The sequence below is a fragment of the Ictidomys tridecemlineatus genome, chromosome 10 (genome assembly GCF_052094955.1).
Source record: "Ictidomys tridecemlineatus isolate mIctTri1 chromosome 10, mIctTri1.hap1, whole genome shotgun sequence".
NCBI classification, from domain to species: Eukaryota; Metazoa; Chordata; class Mammalia; order Rodentia; family Sciuridae; genus Ictidomys; species Ictidomys tridecemlineatus.
In genome coordinates, this window is record NC_135486.1 from 35,320,266 (window position 1) to 35,341,599 (window position 21,334).

At 37.3% G+C, this 21,334-nt stretch overlaps 1 protein-coding gene across 1 annotated transcript; it reads left to right on the forward strand.

Moving 5' to 3' along the window:
* The first annotated feature begins 1,947 nt into the window (after nt 1-1,947).
* On the forward strand, nt 1,948-20,012 carry LOC101965450 (zona pellucida sperm-binding protein 3 receptor-like). The gene is made up of 10 exons (XM_078024675.1): nt 1,948-2,056; nt 3,019-3,198; nt 3,789-3,888; nt 9,594-9,679; nt 9,863-10,057; nt 12,023-12,229; nt 13,559-13,750; nt 15,279-15,479; nt 19,035-19,210; nt 19,741-20,012. Exons 1-10 carry the CDS (start codon nt 1,948-1,950, stop codon nt 19,948-19,950), a joined length of 1,656 nt encoding a protein of 551 aa, XP_077880801.1. The 3' UTR covers nt 19,951-20,012.
* Nucleotides 20,013-21,334: the final 1,322 nt, after the last annotated feature.

The following is a 21,334-nucleotide window of genomic DNA, read 5'->3' on the forward strand; positions in this document are numbered from 1 at the left end:
ATGTATTTGTCTTGAAGAGAGCCATGAATTTGTACTTTCTAAGCAACATTTTAAGAATGTTCAATCTGTTTGCCAGATGGAGTTTGGAGTTCTCATGGTTTTATTTTTTTAATGACTCTTATAATGATTTTCTTCCTCAAAAAAAAATTGGGGGGGGGGCGGTATTGGGGATTGAACCCAGGAATGCTTAACCACTGAGCAACATCTCCAGCTTTTTTTTTTTTTTTACATTTTATTTAGAGACAGGGTCTCGGTGAGTTGCTTAGGGCCTTGTCTTTGAACTTGCAATACTTCTGCCTCTGCCTCCCAGAACTCTGGGATTACAGGCGTGCACCACAGTGCCCAGCTCCTCATGTATTTACCACATGCATTTTATCATGAATTAAATAGAATGGGGAATGGGAGCCAGAAGTAGGGTTGCCCACCATCTCATTTACCTTGGGGGTCTTCTGGGATTAGTCCTGTAAGTCCCACATCCTGGGAAGCCCTTCAATGATGAGAAAATTGGTACAACTACTCACACTGTGATGGAGAAATAAGGGTAGCGTGAATGCTTCATTTTCTTCAATTAATGTTTCTTCACAACACTTCTCTGCCAGGCTGACCACTCAATGTAAGTTAGGTATTACTTATAAAATCAATTGATTTTGTTGGCCGAATTGGGCTTGAAGACACAACTAGGGCACGTGGGATGAGGCCACTTGTGTGTGCAGGCAGTAGAGTAGCAGTGACATGATCAGAAATTTTAAGAAGAATCTGACATGAGTTTTTGCTCAATGAATGGGTTAAGCCCTTGCATATGGTGAGTGTGAAGGGAATCGTAGGCTTCCCTCCCCACCTCCCACAGAGAACAAGCAGTGACAGATTTGTGAGAAAGAGAGAAAACTGTCTTGAGCTAAAAAGACATATGATGTCAATTAATGCAAATAAAGATAGATGAGAATAGAGAACCATTGCAATCTGCATAAAGTTTGAGTAAAAGATGAAATTCTGCATTTCACTGGAAGTTCTATTTATGTGTCACTTTGGGTACAAGAACTATTTCATAAGTAAAGTTTTAATATCTGAGGAATTTCCCCACATAGGAGTAAGAATGACATTGCAGAGATATTGTTTTGAAGAAATCTCTGATTAATAAATGATCAGAACCAAGGGAGATAATAGTAATAGTAATGTTTCCTTATCTCATGGCTAAACCATGCTTTGAAAGTTCTGAATCGGCCCCATTAATTGTGCTTTGGTTGACCCTTGCTATAAAAGAATATTCATATAGGCAGATACTGTAGACACATCTCCAACTTCATTCCTGTCTCATCCCTTTCTTTCCATTTTCACATTTACTCCTTTTGTCTAATTCCTCTGACAGTGGAGTCATTTATGTCACTCAAAAATAAGTATGTAAATCAATCAATCAGTAAACAAAATGGCTCTCCATTTCCTCAATTCAAGGTTCTAATCTTGGTACTGAGAACCAAATCAAACCCACTTGTAACTCACTTTTCCCTATCTTTAACTGTCACCTCCCATTGACATTCCTTCTAGGCAAATGAAGTGCTAGCTACTGTTTTCCAGACGTGAACCCCCACCTCAAGGCTCTGTCTTTACTTGACTTTTGTATCTGGCATAGAATGTCCTTCACCTAACAATTCAAGTTTCACAACATCTACCAAAGATGAAGAACACCCAGAAAACCATTGTCATTTCTCCATCCAGAATTAACTAGTCACCTGATGGGGGGCCCCTAAGGCAGATAATATTAACTGCTATTTGTTGAAAATAGTGTTATTTAGTGTCTTTTCTTACATGTTTTCTTACTTTTTTTTATTACGCTTTTATTATAATCTCTTTGAAGATGATGTTTCCTAGTACATTATGACAAGTGGAAGTTCACTGACTGCTTTTTTACTTGAGATCTTTCAACAGAAAAATATCAAAGAGGCTCAGATCATGCGCTCCCACCAGAGCCCCACGCCCCACAGGCTTGGGATGTGGAAGATCTTCGGCTCAATTCTTGTCCAATTGACTTTGGTTACTGCTCTGCTGGATACTGTCATTGGTGAGTAGTAGGGTGACAGGCCAGATGGTCACCATATAATGAGTTCATCACACACCCTACTTTCCAAGATGCCTCACAGATATTCTTAAGATATGTTGTGGGGCATATGTATGACCTTGGAGTTTAGGGATATTTGTTATAAACTCACAAAGGGATTGTTTTGAACATGTTTTTGAATACTCCCTTTTAGAATTTTCTCTCCAGAAATCTGTAAACAATCTAATTTCAAATAAACATAAGTTAGAATAAACATATATTATTACCCACCAGACTATCATGAAGAACTCTTACTGCTGGTGTGGGTATTCAACATGTAGGGCCCATGGAGATAATTCTGCTGCGGCCTTTAGAAGATAATATAGTAATTTATTTAATTCTTGCTGGGGAAGTAGAATTAAAATTTTTTTATTTTCCAAGGGCTTCATACATTCTCCACATTGTGATGCTTTTGAAAAACATTTTCATTTTTGAGTAGGCCATCTAGTCAAAACCCCAAAGTCCAAAAGAACACAAATGAAGGGCTGCTTCTTACCTCAGCACCTGAGGTAACTAATCTTATATGATGCTTTTTATTAATAAAACAAGTGTTTCTACGAAGGCAAGAGGCAGTGTTACATGGCATGACATAGGCACCTACCTGTATTCTGAGTAGGCAGATGTGGGCAATCTGAGAGAAATATGGGAATTCAGTTCTATTCTCCTATTGTTTTGACAGTTTATCATTTGATCAGGAAAGGATGAATGTCATTTTATTTGTCTTTTTTTAATTACTTTTGACATTTTCATTATTTAAAAAGCATACATTGGTGATCACTCTCTGTGTTCACTGACCTTTGGAACAATGGGAGGCATGATAAAAAAAATCCACTATCTGGTCTAAAAATCTTAACTATTCAAACCCTGAGATGCCATGTTGCAAGATATAACTTCCGGTTGGTGCTCCTTGTCATTTTGGTGTCTAGGTGATTGCGGTCTTCCACCCAAGTTGCAGTTTGCTTCTCCACTCAGCCAGTTGTATGAGCCCAATTTCAAAGCTGGAACTGTTCTGAAATACGCCTGCCACTCTGGCTACAGGAAAGTCAATTCCAGTCGCGTCACTTGCGGTGCCTATGGTGCATGGATCTACAATATCTTTTGTATCAGTAAATATCAACATTTCTTCTTACTTTGTTTCTAGAAAGTTGAGCAGGAACTTGACAAAGTCAAGTCATAAAAAAGTCAAAGTCAAAGTTGTATGAAAATCTGTAAGTAGTGTTGAAAATTAACAACACCTATACTACATGGAAGAAGTCATTTGAGGATACATCATGAGATGTTTTTCTCTTTTTCTTTTAAAAAACAATTTATTTATGAGATAATTTTCTAACAGTAAGGATATAGAATTTTCTTTTTTCTTCTATTTCCCTATGGCCAAGAGTATGCAAGTTCGAGAAAATACAACTATGTGTACATCAGGCCAATATGTCACAGCCTATATTGTATAATCACAGAGATTTAATTAAGCCAATATAATTAAGCACAGAGTTTTTCTTTGAAAATGTATCAGAATATGTTTACTTTTATTTCCCCTCATACTACAAATTCAATGAGCCACAATCAGAAATAAGCATTGAAGCATATCTCTGGATGTATCTGGAAGCAGGAGTTAAAGTTAATTCCACCAGAGTTTTTTCTAATGTTATTTCTTGTGAACATTTGGAATCACTAATCATTAATTTAATTTGCTTACTAGAGAAACAATGCAGGAACCCAGGAGAGTTAACCAATGGTAAAGTGGATGTTATGACTGATTTTCTTTTTGGTTCAACCATACAATTCAGCTGCTCAAAGGGGTAAGTGCAAGGTAGACTAGAAGCAATTCTTCTTATTAATTTTCATAAGGAGTTAATTCATTTGTGTTTCAAAAATAAAAGTTGTGTATTAATGTCTACATCAAGAATTCTTGCTTCTATCCAATCCCATTCATCCTGTTTCTCTCTGCCTTCTGACAGTAAGTGACTTTGGTTATTTTCTGATTTATCTTCTTGGGGTTTATTTATATATATATACAACCAAGTACAAATATTTTTGTCAATATTTTGCCTCCTTTTTACATATAAAATATCTGACTGCATGCATTATTTTGAATTTTACTGTTACTTTTTTTCCTCTTAATAATATTGCTATAAACTGAACACTATGGTCCCCCCAAATTCATATCTTGATTTCTAATGTGATCATTTTTGGAGATGGGGACTATGGTAAACAATTAGGTCATGAGGCTAGAGCTCTCACGAAGGGTTTTGTGTCCTTTAAAGTAGGTAATAATTACACACTATTTTGTATAATAATAATTAATGTTCTTTGAATGTAAAAGAGTAGGATTTATTCCAGTGAGGAGAAAAGGCAACTCTCACAGGGCAAGAGGGAACCAGATAGGGGTTGCCACTTAGCTGTACTAGTTTAGGGGCTTATATAGCTACTGAGCAGGGATATTGGTCAATACCTTGCTAATCAAGTCTTGGGAAAGTACTAAGGCTAGTGGTCTAAAATATACGCTAAACAGGTATTGGAAAAGAGTTAAGGCTACTGGTTAGCCCTTCCTACCTTTCCCTACCTCTCCACAGAACAAGGGAATTGGCTGGAATGTTTGGAATTTTTCTACAGGTTAACTTCATGGAATGGTCTTTACATTTTAAAAAGTCTTTAATTGGGGCCCATTACCTGTACCATCGTATTCAATCCCCACTTCTGAAGAAGTGCCTCTAACTACTGTTAGGGGAAAGGAGTGACACTCTGGCAGTTTCAGGCTGAAAATGGGTTTTGAACAGGCACAGGATCCTCTGACCGAGGTCTAACTAGGGGCTCCTGGTAGGTGGGGATTTCATTTTGGATTCCATTTGTAGTTTAGGATGAAGGATGAGGGAAGTCCAGAGATACATGGTGGCAGTTGGTGGATGATAAGGTACTTAGGGCAGGGATCATGCCTTCCAAAGGACCCTGAAGGAGCCCCAAAAGATGAAACTAGATTTTTAGCTGCTGTAGTGTTGCTGTGGATCCCAGCCACCTGCCATGCCTCTCTTGTCTCAGAAATTTGAAGAACGAAATCCACGGACAAGGAAGAGTGAGTATAAAAGAGTAGAGTATGAAGGGACCTGATATGGGTTGCTCTATTATGAGTAATTATAATGCACCAATAAAAATATGGAGAAAAGAAAATTGATGTTAATACAATCCATCAAACTTATTAAGATTTCACTCATTTTACACACACTCATTTGTGAGTGTTGTTTCATTCTATGTAATTTTAACATATTTGTGTATTTGTGTGATGTCAGCCATGGTCAAAATACAGAAAAATTCTATCACAGTTGTTGTCTTTTCATAGCAAACACCCTCCTTCCTTTTTCTCTGTTCTTGAGAGTCTTCTAATCCATTCCTTCTGTCTATGTCATTTCAAGTGTGCTATATACACAAAGTCATACAGAATGTAACCTTTTGTGATCGGCTCTTTATTACTCAGCACAGTTCTCTTGATATGCACCCGTGGTGTTATGTGCATCAATAGTTTTTACATTTTATTGTTGAAACAATTCCATCCTATGGGATTTTCTTCATCATTCATCCATTGAAGGAAACTTGAATTCTTTCCTTTGTGTCCATTATGAATAAAGCAGCTGTAAATGTTCATCTGCAGATTTTTTTGGTCTGAACTTCATTTGGATTAAATGTCAAGAAATGCAATTTATAGGACATAGTGGTTCAAGTCTAGTAACCATTATATAGTTACATGTCTGTTTTCTACAGAGGATGTACCATTTTACATTCCCACCAGAAAATATATGAGTGGATCCATATCACATCAGCATTTGGTGGTTTCATAATTTTTAGTTTTAACTGTTCTGACAAATATAATGATATGGCCCTATGCTTTTAATTTGCATTTCTGTAATAGTTAATGATGTCAGATTGAGTATGTTTATATGTGCTTATTTGTTATTTTATGTTCTTTTATGTGAAATATCTGTTCATATTTTCCCTATGTTGAATAGCATTGTTAAAAGTTGACATCCTTGCCTTGTACCCAGACTTTGAGAGAAAACTTCAATCTCCCACCATTATATATCTTAGCTGTAAGATTTTATAGATGCCCCTTATCAAGTTGAGAAAATGTTCCTGTATCCTTAGTTTGCTAAAAGGTATTTATAAAGAATGTCTGTGGAATTTTGTCAATTTTCTTTCTCTAGATGGTTTTCAGATCATTTTAGCATCATTTATTTAAAAGTACATATTTAATCCATTAATATGGGTTATTTTTTTAAAACAATATATTTAATTCTCAAGTGTTATGTGATTCTGTTTTAGACTTTCTATTCAATGATTCAAATCTGTCTCTAAAGTCACACAATGAATTCCTCTCTCTTCTGAGTTTTATAGTATGTAACATCACTTAAAAGTATACCCTCTTTCTCTTCTGCTTTTACTAGTATTTCTGACTATATTTACTTATTTTCCTATACAAACTTTTCAATTATTTGATTTTTGCTTTTAATATTGGATTAAGTTTTAAATGGTGTTTGGAAAAACAGACATAGTATGATGCTGAAGCTTCAAAACCAAAGCTTTATTATGCCTATATGTCAGTTCTAGTCTTTTGTGTGCATGTATATGTGGGGAGTTGTGTGTGTGTGTGTGTGTGTGTGTGTGTGTGTGTGTGAGAGAGAGAGAGAGAGAGAGAGAGAGAGAGAGAGAGAGAGAGAGAAGAGAGTTAGTTTCAGGATAGTTTTAAAGATTTCCCAACTCACATTTTTCAATTTTCATGTTTACTGTTTGATATCTCATATTATTTTTATCTTATTTGTGATATTGCAAATGGTGTCCTTTTTTCCATTATACCTCCTAACAAATTTTATGAGTATATGTACAGACTATTTCTATATTAATCTCATATACAATTCTGCATTCTCTTAATTATTTACACTAGTTTTTAGTTGGAAATTCTTGTTTTTCATGTGTATAATTGTGTAATGTGAACATGATTTTGTTACTTTCTCTTTTCCCAAATGTATTTTTTAAATTTTGTATTAACTGTGCTAGCAATTATCTCAAATAATATACTGATACACTGGACATTGTTTTCTTATTCTTAATTTTAGCATTTTTTAATTTAACTTTGGTTGTGCTGTATCTCTGCCTAATCTATTTTATTGAACATTTTTGACAAGGCTAATTGTCAATTTCTTTCTCAATATCATTTTAATGTCTATCAAGAGGTTGACTGTCTTAGATATAATAATATCATGTTATATATTTATTTCTCAGGCTACCCTAACAAAATACAGGCTGAGTACTTAAACAATAGAGATTTCTTTTTCATAGCTTCCAGGTCAAGGTCAGTCTAAGTTTAGTCCCAGGTGAGAGCTCTCAGACGGCAGACATCTTTTTGACTTCACATGGCTTTTTTTTTTTTTTTAATATTAAGTATTGACCCCAGGGGTGCTTAACCACTTAGCCACATCCCTGGCCTTTTTATTTTTTATTTTGAGACAGATTCTTGCTAAGTTGCTCAGGGCTTCACTAAGTTGCTGAGGCTGTTCTTGAACTTGTGATCCTCCTGCTTCGGGCTCCCAAATAGCTGGAATTACAGGTGTGCTCCACCATGCTTGGTTCACATGGCCCTTCCTTGGTGTGTGGTGTGAAGATGGGGATTGTTAGATAGCTAGTCAGTCATAAAGGGTACGATGGAAAGGACACTTACAGGTGACTGAGAACCTGTACAGGGGACCCTAGCTGAGAGACAAGCACCTGGAAGATGAGGAAGATGGGGGGTCTGGTATGTTAAGACCTCCACCGGACATTTCAAGATGATGTCACACTCCCTCAGGTAGCCTGGCCTCTCCCTTATCACCTAAACTGTGTCACAATACCCAATCACCCTGGCAACCACAACATTAAGACCTCACAAAGTTCTCTGGGAGCTATTCAAAAGGTAATAAACTACGATAAAGGGGACAGGAAATTGAGGCCAAAAAATAGAGGAACTCAATTTCCTCAAAAATTTCAACTTTGTGAGCACCACACCATTCTCTCTTTGAGGCAGTCCAAGCAGATTCTACATTGTCAGTCAAAAGTCAAAATGTGGACCTGGGCAGGACTCTGTGGAAACTTCCCTGGGACCTCCAATAAAACTGAAGGCCAGGAGGAGCATGCTGTCCTTATCTTCTCTGAAAGGACTCACCCTTTCCCTTGACAGTGTCTCCTTTCCACTTTTCTCTTTCTCCTCCTCCTCCTCCTCCTCCTCCTCCTCCTCCTGCTCTGTACCAGTGATTGAACCCAGGGGCATTTAACCACTGAGCCATATCCCCAGCCCTTTTTGTGTTTTATTTAGAGACAGGGTCTCCCCAAGTTGCTCAGGACCTCCCTAAGTTGCTGCAGCTGGCTTTGAATTTGGGATCCTCCAGTCTCAGCCTCCCAAGCTGCTGGGATTATAGGCATGTACCCCCATGGTTTTTCCCTATCCTTTCTAATACACATCCCTGTTATTTTGAGCAACATGTCTGAAATATTTCTGGTGTTATTTCAAGAACCCGGTTAAGAAAGGACTGCTATGACTGCCTCAGCTGGTCACCAGGCCTGTGCCCTGTAACAGGATGGAGGTGGAGGGAGAGCACATGTGAGAGAGCTCAGTGATATCTCTTCTTATAAGGACATTATTTAATATTTTGGGATCAGAGTCCCATGCTCCTACACCTTAATTATTTCCATATGCAAATACATTCATATTAAGGCTTCAACATGTGAATTTAAGAGGCAAGCACATATATTTGGTTTAGAACAATGTATAAGATATCTTTCCTCATTTTAAAGCATCCTTTCCTTATCAAAACAAATTCATTTGACCATGGTATGTTTTTCTTTTAGAGCGTTTCTGTTTTTTTGATTAATATTTTATTCATAAAATTTTCATTGATATTCAGGGCAAACTGATAATTTATTTTTTTATGAAAACAGCCTGAAGAAAGACTGGGACTTGTCAAGAGCAAGAACTATGAGATGATAATCAGGCAGCTAATGGTTTATGAGAATAAGCTGAGCTTCAGAAATCAGAAGGAAGATCTGAATCAGATGTCAAAGTAGTTTTTATCTGTAATGTGTCTTGATCGTTTATTTCCCAAGAAATTATATAAGAAGCTCAAGTGAACCATTTTCCTGCTGTGCACTCTTTGTTTTTTAGCTTATTAGGAAACATGTATAATATTTAAGTATGAAGATCTGAGGATGTACAGCTTGGTTAGGGATTGGTACTATCTGATGTTTGGGAAAAAGTTAGTAATAATATTTAAATGAATAAGAAAAAAATTTTTTAAATGAGTAAATGTGCTCTCTGACTGATACGATGAAATTGAACTGCAAGTTGTCCCAAATAATCAAGAAGACAACGTTGTTTTTATTTTTTTAATTGTGGATAAAACTCCCACTTGTCTGAAGCCCGTTGGCAGTTTATCTTACTGTTTACAGTAAGATAAACTCCACTGGAATCTTTGACCTGTTCTTTCAGGTATGTCCTCATTGGTTCAACGAATAGTCAATGTGAGGTCCAAGGTAGCGAGGTTGAGTGGAGTGACCCTCTCCCAGAATGTGTAAGTAAGTAAAGATTTTAAGTAGAGATTTCTTTCCTATTCAATACAAATCTAAACCTTATTGGGTCTATCACTCTCTGAACCTCCCATTCCCCTTGGGCCCTCTCTCTGTTTTCATTTTCAGAAATGTTAGATTTGTCATGATGCTCTTTTGATATTTTTTTTTCTCTTCACTCACTCCTCTCAGTTGTCAAGTGTGAGTCCCCTCCAGAAATCAGTAATGGGAAGCATGGTGGTGGAGATGAAGACGTCTACACATTTGGATCCTCTGTCACCTACAGCTGTGATCCCAACTTCTCACTCATAGGCAATGCCACCATTTACTGCATGGTGGAGAATAAAACATTAGGTGTCTGGAGACCAAACCCTCCTGTGTGTAAAAGTAAGACACAAGAATGCCTTTGAATTCTCTGTTTTCTTGTTTAAAAGAAAAAAAAAGGGAAATGTATTTCCAGGGGGAAATAGAAGGTCTTAGAGACAGAGTTAAATGTTTCAGTGATAAAATGACTCGGGTTCAGCCTTCTTACATGCTATGTTAGTCGGGGTTGCATAGACAATGCTGTGATAAGAAGTCATAGCAATATCTCCTGCACTTTTTATAGCAAAAGTTTCTCAAGCTCTTTCTTCTTTGCACTGCTAGTCTGGGAAACTTGTTTGTGCCTCATGCCAAGAAATTCTGTTGATCCTGGATGAAATGGAGATACAGGGTGACACTAGTAATATCAACCGCTCATGCCTATGGAGCTAACAGAACCGTATCAATTTCAGCAGGTTAATAGTAAAGGACAAAGAATATACCTGACTCCAAACTGTCAAGGGAAGCGAAAAGAGATGTCCAGCCAGTTTCAGTAATAACTTAACTTGCTAGTTTAGCCATCTTCCTTTTTGACAAAGTGCTTTGAAAACTCTGTATCATTTACTCCTTCCTGGCTCAGTACATGATCCACCAACACTAGAACAGGACAGCTTCCTCGTGAAAAGAGTAGAAAATGCTTGGAGTCAGGTGTGCAGGAGGTAGAAAGGCAGGAGCTGAAGCTGGAAAGACTGGCAAAGATCTTGCAATGAACAGCCTGTGTGCCGCTCAGGAGTTCAGAGTAAAGTGAAGGGGAGGCATTGAATACGTGGTAATTTAAGTGGGGCAAACACAACTGACAGGTACGTTTTGTTGCTACCATCCAGCCAAGAAGTGAAGGGGGCTGCAACTGTAGCGAGGACAAGGGGCCTGGAAAGAAGTCAAAAGAAATCCACGGGGCAGGATTGCCGGGACTGGATGCCTGGCTGGTTGGGGACTGGAACATGGGTGACATTTTTTTCTGTTTGGGGGGCAGCTCTCAGGTGCCCTAGCTGCTCCTTTGTGACTACCATGTCATTACTATGGGCCACTCATCCACAACCAAAATCAACCTGAAAATTTTTTTTATTGGTTCTTTTTAGATATACATGACAGTAGAATATATTTTGGCTTATTATACATATATAGAGTATGATTTATACTAATTAGGATCGTATTGTGGTTGTACATGATGTGGCATTACCCTGGTCATGTATTCAAATGCAAGGATAGGAAAATTATGTCCAATTAATTCAACTCTCCCTCCTACTCCTCTCCCTGCTCCATTCCCTTCATTCCCTTTTGTCTAATTCAATAGAATTTTATTCTTCCTCTCCCCACCCTCCTTTATCATGGGTTAGCATTTACATGTCAGAAAGAATATTTGGCCTTTGTTTTTTTTGGAACTGGCTTATTTAACTTAGCATAATATTCTCCAGTTCCATCCATTTGCCAGCAAATGCCATAATTTCATTCTTCTTTCTAATATTCCATTGTGTATATATACCATATTTTATTTATCCATTTATCTGTTGAAGGGCACCTAGGTTGGTTTCATAACGTGGCCATTAGTGAATTGGAGCTGCTGTAAACATTGATGTGGATGCATCACTGTAGCATGCTGATTTTAAGTCCTTTGGATATAAACTGAGGGATGGAATAACTGGGTCAAATGGTGGTTCCATTCCGAGTTTTCTAAGGAATCCCCATACTGCTTTCCGTAGTGATCAATCTGGAAATTAGGCCATGATAATGGGAAGATCTGGGAACTTGGAGATTCAAGCTGCAAGTTTAGATATTGCTAGTTGTTATCAATGAGAAAGTTGGAGCACTTTATCTACAATGACCAACACAATGACTTCTCAGTTATCTGAGCTTCCTTGAGAGACTGAAGGAATATATAAAGCTTTAAAATATTTTATGTGTACCTACTCAATAGAAAGTTGTATAAGACCTTCCTTGGAGATATACCAAAACTCACCATCACATCTTTATTTCTCTCTCTCTCTCTCTTAGATATCTTTTTCTATACTCCTGTTGAAATATTCTGCCATCAGCCACAGATTCCAAAGGGAATCTTTATCTCTGGATTCAAACCCTTCTATACTCACAAAGACTCTATAGTGGTAAGCTGCAAGAAAGGTTACGTCCTCCGAGGGAGTAATTTAATCCACTGTGAAGCTCATAATGAGTGGTACCCCTCTGTTCCCACCTGTGAACTCAGTGAGTATAAACTATATGAAGGGACTGTAATATTTGTCATGTGAAGTTATCAGAAGCCTGAGTGTGGGGGCATCCTTCTGGGCTCAAGGCTACTAAAATTCCCAATAATCATATAAATTAAATATACTTTTCCCCAGTTTTATTGTTAGAAGGAAGATTTTCTTCTTAATAAAGAAATCCACTTCTTGATATTATTTGTAAGATTTAATATATATCATATAGTTGTCACGCCAATGACTTTGTTCATACTGTAGATTATATATGTATTGTAAACGTTTACAGGAGGTGATAGAAAAATTTCCCATTCCCCTCAAATGAACAAAATATGAGTATTTCTTGAAAGATGGAAATAAAATTCCATCTAGCATTTTCTTTCTTAATGTCACAGAGGTGCTCTATGGACTAGCATTTGCCTTAAGATCGGGACACTGTGAATATCTACAGATCGCTGGTAACATTAGGGACACTCTTTGCTAACACTGACTTAGCACTTCCTACATACACACAGTATGTCAGTGCTTAATAGCTATGAATTTATAACAGTCCTAAAAAGGAGTTACCGTTTTTAATCCCCTTTCAAAGAGGAGAAAACGGAGAGAGACATTAAGGAACTGGCCCAAGTTCACATGGTTATCAGTGGTGGAAGTCTCCATTGTATTGAGGCTTATCTATTCCCTTCTGCCACCACAAGAAGTTAGTCATCATTCAAAATGTGCAGCAATGAAATTCAATGAATATGTAACTTGACAGATACCCATCCCCTCATCAAACCCCATGAACCATTGGCGCAAGGTTGAGTAGAAGAAGGACAAGGTCATAGGCTCAGGTGCACATATGTATATGGGGCTTGATTTGAGGCCAGTTCTGAAATTCCAGGTGACAGTCAAATTGTCAAGGGAAATGCCTCTTATTTTCATTTCCCATTAGGCAAAGATACCAGTGAAAGTTAGACTTTCCTTAGAGCAAACGTCTGCTGTACATTCTGAGCGATCCTAATGCCTCTCCTGAACATGGGTCATCCTGAATGATAATGAATTGGAAGGAGACATAAGGTCCCATAGAGTTGGACCAACACCTTGAACTGTCTCCTTTTTGTACAGTGGCAGGAAGTACTAACCCCTCAGTAATAGCCACGTCAGGATTATGTGCATTTAATGCTTGACATCAATCTATCAGGCAGTAATGCTGTGGATTCTCTTTCTGGTATTCCCATTAATCTTGCCATCTGTTTTTTTTTATTAATAAGTATGTGATCTTTTATTTTTTGCATGTGTGACATGAAATCCCTATAACAGTTTTCTTTTACATTTGTGTTTCCTTTATGATCAGATGGTTGTTCAGACTTACCAGAAATTCCTGGTGCTTTCTTGGAGAAACATATCTATGCTCAGAAAACTCAGGAATTATTTGAAATTGGGACAAAGTTGAAATATCAGTGTAAGCCTGGCTATCATGCAGCAGATGAGCTGACTGTGACTTGTCAGCAAAATTTGGTATGGTCAACTTCCAAAGGATGTGAGAGTAAGTGAATTTGGTTTTGTTTTGTTTTCCCCCCTGATGTATGTGCTTGTGTGTCTACTTCTCTATTAAAAATGTTAAGCATGATCCTTGAAATTTTCCAGGTTTGGCTTCATTGCATAGGATATATCCAGTTTTTGTAAATGTTTTGTGTGCTCTTTAAAATATACGTATTTTGTAGTTGTTGGTTTCGTGATTTTTATGTATGTCAGTTATTTCTAAATTTTTTTTATGTTGCTGTTCAAATTTATACCTAATTACTTGTCTCTCTGTCACTGAAGATTTATTTAATTATGGATTTGTTTTTTAACTTTTTAGTTTTTTTAAAAGAAATAAACTCTTTTTTTGAGATGGCATTATTAAATGAATACATATTTAGAATGATTTGTTTCCCTGATGAACTTAACTTTTTACTAGTGTATAGGTAATAACACTCTTTATACTACAGTTATCTTTAAATTTTACTTTTATATTTAGTCTACCTCCAACAGCTTTATTTCAGTTTGTGTTTGCATGGGTCATCTCAACTTCCTCTTCTAATAGGCTCTTTAATTCTTCATGTCATCACTGTTTATCTACTTCTCATTGAAGGAAAGGCAAAGAATGTGAACTAAATTTCCCACAACTGCAAAATCAATTCCTCATTTTAAAGACTTTTAATGAAGAAGTAAAGTAAAAGGCAAATTACGTGGTAGCACTTTAACCAAACAGTTGTTACTTGATATTTTTATATTACTTGAAAATTTTCATGAATTTGGAGAAGATCCCCTTGGTAGAACTTTTCCTTCAATTTCTTTCCTTTTAAAAATTATTCCACAAAAAATAATATTTATGGGTTACCATGTGATGTTTTAATACATACAAATTGTGCAATATTTAAATCAAGTAAGCATAAATATCTCATTTATTACTTTTTATGGTAAAACCACTCAAAATTCTTTCTTTAAGCTTTTAAGAAATAGTCAGTGTATTATTGCTATCTAGCCATGCTTCTCTACTGTAGCACACTAGAACTCATTTCTCCCGTAAACTTTAATTTGGTCACCTATTGAGCCACTTTCCCCCATCTCTCCCACCTCCCCACTCTCCCTGCCTCAGGTAACTACTATTCTACTCTTAGCTTCTATGAGACTAACTCTTTACATTCCATTTATGAGTAAAACCATGCAATATTTGTATGTCAGTGTCTGGCTTCTCCAAAACACTCCATTACCTAATTTTCCTTTGACCTTATTCTTCATTAGTAGTCTTTAAAACTGAGGTATTGAATTTTCAGTGTTGGGCTCTACAGTTCACACTTAATATAATGATCTCCACTTCCATCCACTTGCTGCAAAATGACAGAACTTCATCCCATTTTGCCTGAAAAGTATTCTCTTCTCAGAGGTTTCTCCTTTCCCTTAACTCCCCCAAACCAAAATTCGACCTTCTGTCTGCTTCAATGAGTTGGATTATCAGAGTCAGAGCTTTAGCCAAAGGCATTTTTCCCTTGTGATTTCATGAAACTTGAACATCCATTTTTATCTATCAGAAGTGTGTTGCCCAACACCAAATCTGGAGAAAATCAAAATCGTACGTGAAAAGAGGGATTTCACTACTGTGTGTGCCTATGTTTCTGGAGACTTTATTTTCTATATGTGTGAAGAAGGCTACTACACTGCTTCTTCTGATGGAAAGAGTACATGCCAAGAAGATGGCACATGGAAGCCTCAAATTCCAGAATGTAAACCAGGTAAGAATTTTAAAGAACTTATTATTTCCTTGGATCCTTCAAATGTTATCCACCAAATATTTATCCACCAAGCATTTCACATCCTTCTTCCTGCAGAAGAGTTAACTTCTTAAAATCAGGTAAATAAAGGATTGTTCTTCTATAAAGTTTTTTTTAAAAAAATAAATGTTCATAATTTTTAAATTATTTCATTTTTAGAAAATACAGCATTTCAAAATTGTTGAGTTTCGGCCTTTACAGAAATCATCCTCCAACATAGGACTATCATCCCCAGTGCATTCAACTCATTGAAAACTCTCACATAGTTTTGTGAAATCTGGGACAGTGCCCTTCCAGTGGAACTATTCTATTATTTCACAGTCTTTGGTTCAACACTGTAACCATTGTCGAAATTCTAACACTCAGTAATCATGTCCTTATGGTGCTGTGTTTATTGGGGATCCTGCATCTATTTGAAGTCTTTACACTTTCCACATATGAACATTCCTGAACTTAGCCTGAAGTCTATTGAGAATGATTTAACCAGGACTCTGTCGCTGAACTCATCCTTTCATCCCAAAACTCCTGTGATCCTTGTTGAAAAATATTCCCTATAAAATGGGAGAATTCTCTCAACTCAAGTTGCTTTTCTCCTACCAAGTATTTATCCACCAAGCATTTCACATTGAAAGCAACAGGATTGTTTGAGTTTTGCCAAGTTCTCCAAGGGGATAGAACTTGAATGGGAACACTGGAACCTGCTACAAATCACCAGACTTGGGCCCGAGAATGTGGATGAGACTGTTGGTAGGATGGTAAATTAGTACAACTACAATGGAAATCAGTATGGAGTTTCCTCAAAACACTAGGCATGTAACCACAGCATGACCCCCCCAGCTCTATCATTTCTCGTATTTATTCTGAAGAATTAAAGTCATCATACAATGATGATATGTGCCTATCCATGTGTATAGCAACATGGTTCACAATCGCCAAACTATAAAACCAGCCTTGTTTTATATCAGTAAATGGATGTAAAAAGAAAATATGGCATATATACACAATGGAGTTTTATTCAATCATAAATATGAATGAAATTATGTCATTTGCCGGAAAATAAGTGGAACTGGAGACATTATGTTAAATGAAATAAGCCAAATTTAGAAAGTCAAGGGCCATGTTTTCTCTCATGTGTTGGAAGTTTGAGAGGAAAAAGGAAAAGAAAGCTTTGTGTGCAGGAGTGGACAAGTATCTCCTGAAAATTGAAAAGAGATCACTAGAGTAGAAGAAGGGGGATCAAGGGGGGGAGGGAAAATACTGGGGTATGATACTGGCCAAATTATACTGTTAAACCATGAACATGCACAAATATGTACCAATGGATCCTACCATTGTGTTTAATTATAACACAATAACAATATGGATGAAAACCAAATCGTCAGACTTGGAGGAGTCTTCTTAATATAAAACTATAAGCTCAAACTCTTCCCTCTCTCTCACCATCCAAATGTGAAGTTCACCCTCCAGAATTTCCCCTAGACACCACCACAAGAAATGTCTTTAAATACTGCTGTTTTAGTCTGAGTATCTGAGTATCTGCCTCAAAAGTTTTTTTGTTGGAAATTTAATCTGCTGTCCAGCATTAGTATGCAGTGGGACGTGGGGCCTGTAAGAAGTGATTGTCCAAGGGGTGAAGCCTTTATGAATGGTTAGTGCCATTATTTTGTGAGTGGTTCAGTTATCAGGCAAATGAGTTGTTATAAAAGTGAGTTCAACTAGGTCTGTTCTCTCTTATTGGCTTATTCACACTCTTTCATCTTATGCCCCATTGTGACATGGCATAAAGGCCCTTGCCAGGTGTAGATGCCATGCTTTTGGACCTCCCAGCCTCCAGAAACATATAGTTAAGTAACAATTTTTCTTTATAAAATCACCCAGTATATGCCATTCCATTAGAGCAGCAGATAATGAATTAAGATAGAAAATCCGTACAGAGAAATGGGGTTGTAGCTATAACAAATACATAAAAATGTAGTAGAAGTGGTTTTTGAACTGGCTAATGGGTGGAGATTGAAATAGTTTTGAAACAAATGCTGGTAAAATCCTATATTGTCCTGAACTGACCATTGAGGGGGAGTTTATGGTGACAGCCTAGAAATAAGAGACTAGGGAAAGTCTGGAGCTTCTTAGAGATTACTTAAGTGGTTGTGATGAAAACGTTGTTAGAAATATGGACAGCAAAGGTCAGTCTTGTGTTGAAAACAATCACCAGTGCAACAGTATTATGAGGTAAGGACTGCATGAGGTAATTGGGCATGAGAAGAGAGACCTCATGGACGGATTAATGCCCTAATCATGGAAGTGAATGAATCAATTATAAGAGAGGGTTTTATAAAACTTGGTTCAGTGGGCTCTGCCCTCTCTTGCCTATTCACCTTCAATTATGTATGATGTAGTGTAAAGTTACTCACTGGATACAAGTCCCATTCTCTTGGATGTCATAGGCTCAAAAACCATGAGCTAAATATACTTTTTTCTCTATAAATTACCCAGTCTGAAGTATTCTATTATAGCAACAGAAAATAAACTTAGACACCTCCTTATCCTGAAGCTACATATGAATGTATTGAAGGATATATTTTAGTTGGATTTGCTATAGCTCATGCAAAACTTTTGGTGGCTACCTTCACCTTTCCAAAGTAAAGGTAACTCCAGTTCCACTCATAGTCCATTAAAGGTAGAGTTACAAAACATTGAGAGCAATGTTTCCTGCTGATCAAAGACTCCTAAATTTTACCTTTTAATTATGTATTTGGATTATTTAAATCATGACTGGTAATTTTTAAAATCCATTGACAAAGACATTAAAAAATGAAATTTACTTCCCACTCCAGAATCCTATGGGTACAATTATCCCATCTCTAGGGGCAGCCACTACAACTAGGTTGCTTTGTATCTTTCCAGAATGTCCAGACACAGTGTATTTTATCTGAGAACATCTTTGCGTTGCTAGTAAAATTCTCATGAGAATCTTGAGTTCTTTTCAACTATCCAAGAGAGAGGAATGTCAAGTGTAAATCCCCAAGTCATGAGGTGTTGAATACCTCCACTAAAACCTCATCATGGCCACCATTTTCCCCATGATCTTCCCATTTCCCCCCCCTTTTTTTTTTTTTTTGATGACCCAATGATGATCCTGTTTGGTTACTGATGCAGAAACAAGATGAATCAATATACGGTCTGTCTCTATATTGTGCTACCAAATGCCACTGTCTCCACTGTACCCAGGAAGATTAATGAGGCTGAGACAATGAAAAGTACATATACAGATAAAATAATAATAGTAATTAATTCATATGGTTGTAGCAAGGATTAAATGAGAGAAGGCCAACAAAAACTTAGAAAATAGATGCATATATTACTCAATAAATATTTATGACTATTATAAGTACTAAAATGAAAGACTTTAGAACAACTTGAGGAGCCTAAGTATAATTATGATCAAAGTTTGTCTTATGCTGTTTTGATGCCTTTTTTCTGAAAAAACATAAGAATCAAAATATGTTTCCCTTTTAGTTCTGTGTCCAAAACCAACGATAGAAAATGGCAGGCTGGCCAGGGAGAAGGATCATTATGTTGCAATGGAAAACATCACCATCCAGTGTGACTTTGGCTATAATGTGGTTGGTTCCCAAAGTATCACTTGCTCAGTGAACAAAACCTGGTACCCAGAGGTGCCCAAGTGTAAGAAGGTAAGCGGCACAATTCAGAGGAGTTCTGGGCTTTCAATCCCTGAAAATGGAAGCCTCCCCCAAAGTTCTGTCCCTGTCAACAATGATCTGACTTTTGTTGGGATCCCTAAGTAATGTATCAAAATTAGCCATTTCAATCTCAAAGTACTCTGGGGAGCTGGGAGAAGCAGGTTTTTTTGACCCTGGGGCTAGAGCCAAAACTCTACTCTAGGCCCAGATCCCCTGACCCCTAACTCCACATCTTCTACAGTGAGTGTCCTGCGTTTGCTCCATTTCTGGTTGGTCAGCAGAATATCCCACAGCTGCCACGATGGAGGTGTTCTGGGTTGCTTTGCCTCTTTTCGGCTTTGATTGTGCCTGATTGCTGCTCAAGAGCAGATTGGGGTTTGGCCAGCAGCTGACACCTCATCAGAGGCAAAGTCTCTTCTGACTTCCTTTCCGTAGACCAGTCTTCAGGTCAATCTCACTTTTGCCAGTTATTCCACTCAGAATGCACCCCCTCCTCATTTCTCTCTTTTGATCACCTTTAGGAGGTTCCAGAAGGCTGTGAACAAGTGATCATAGGCAGAAAACTCATGCAGTGTCTTCCAAACCCGGAAGAGGTGAAAATGGCCCTGCAAATATATAAACTGTCTCTGCAGATTGAACGTTTGGAACAAGAGAAAGATAAATGCATAAAGCTAAGGGAGAATATTTTTGAAAAAGAGAAATCAGAGGAGTTAGTTTTGCCTTTAAATTAATATGAAGAATCTCCTCAACAACTCTACTCTTGGGCACATCACTCACAGTAATGTTTCTGGGCTTGGGAAATTTCATATGATTATTGTAAATAAAAAAAAAGATATATTTAACTGTTGATCATCTCACTGCGTCTACTTTTCTTAACTCACAGTGTTGGTCAAATAAATAATCACTCATCAAATATCAGTTTGTGCTGTCATCCTAGTCAGCATGCCACATAAATATCGCACACCCAGTACACAGATCTGCTGTTTACAATGCCTGTAATTAATTTTACATCCCTTAGAAAGGATGGAAGCTAGGAAACTCAAATTGTTCACACCATTACCTTTCCCTGGTGCCTTTACTGCACATCTCCCATGTCCAGAACCTGCCTCTCTGACTACAGGAAAAATGGTCCAAATCCAATAGACTTTCAAAGTAGACACTCTGGTAATTAAAAACCAGAGACAGAAGAAAAACCTGACTGAAAAATAAAAATAAAAAAAATATATAAAAAAAATAAAGAAGTGACAGTAGCAAAAAAAAAAAAAACCTTCCTGAAATTGTCCAGGTGTTTTGGTGAAATTGTCCCCTTCTAGGCACTGACTTGACTCTACCCTGGCCAAGACTTGTGTTCTCAATTTTGCCATTAGAGATTAGCACTTTATATAAATGGAATCTACATTATTCATTCTTTCAATCTTATTTTTTCCCCTAAATCTTGTATTTGTGAGATTTATCCATGTTGCATAAGGTTAAGATTCATATGTTTTCATTTCTAGTTAGTATTCCAGGATCATATCACAATTTACCTGCTTTTTTTTTTTTGGTAGACATTTGGGTTATTTTCAGTTTTTTAATATTATGAATAGAGCTATAATGAACATTTTTGCATGTGCCTTCTGCTACATGTATGCATTTTGAATCTAAGGATGAAATTGCTGGCTCATAGTGGTTATGTATTTGCTCAGCAGATTTCCAAAATGGTCGCCCAACCTGCATGTTTCCAAGTGGGAACCTTTGGAAAGGGAGCTTTTTAGTCAACACGTGCCTGTTATTATGTTTCTTCTTTAAGAGAATTCTGCTGGATGTTGTCTTACCCACAGGCCAGTTGTGCCAGAGTTGTGGGGCCGGTTCTTGAGAGGCCAGAGAAAGTGCCTGGAGACGTCATGGGAGACATGATTTATTGAGAAACATATATAAGAGGTCAGTGGTTCCTCCAAGAAGAGGCCAGTGGTGACAGGCTGACAGATAGTACCTTTGTCCCTCAGGGTGCTTTGTCAAGCAGTGCCTCCTCTTCTTCAAGGTGCTGTGTCCAGTGGCCGCTAGCTGGATGAGTGACAGGTATTCTTTCCACACAGTGCCCTCAGTTCTGCAGCCACCCCCACTCAGGGGTTTTAT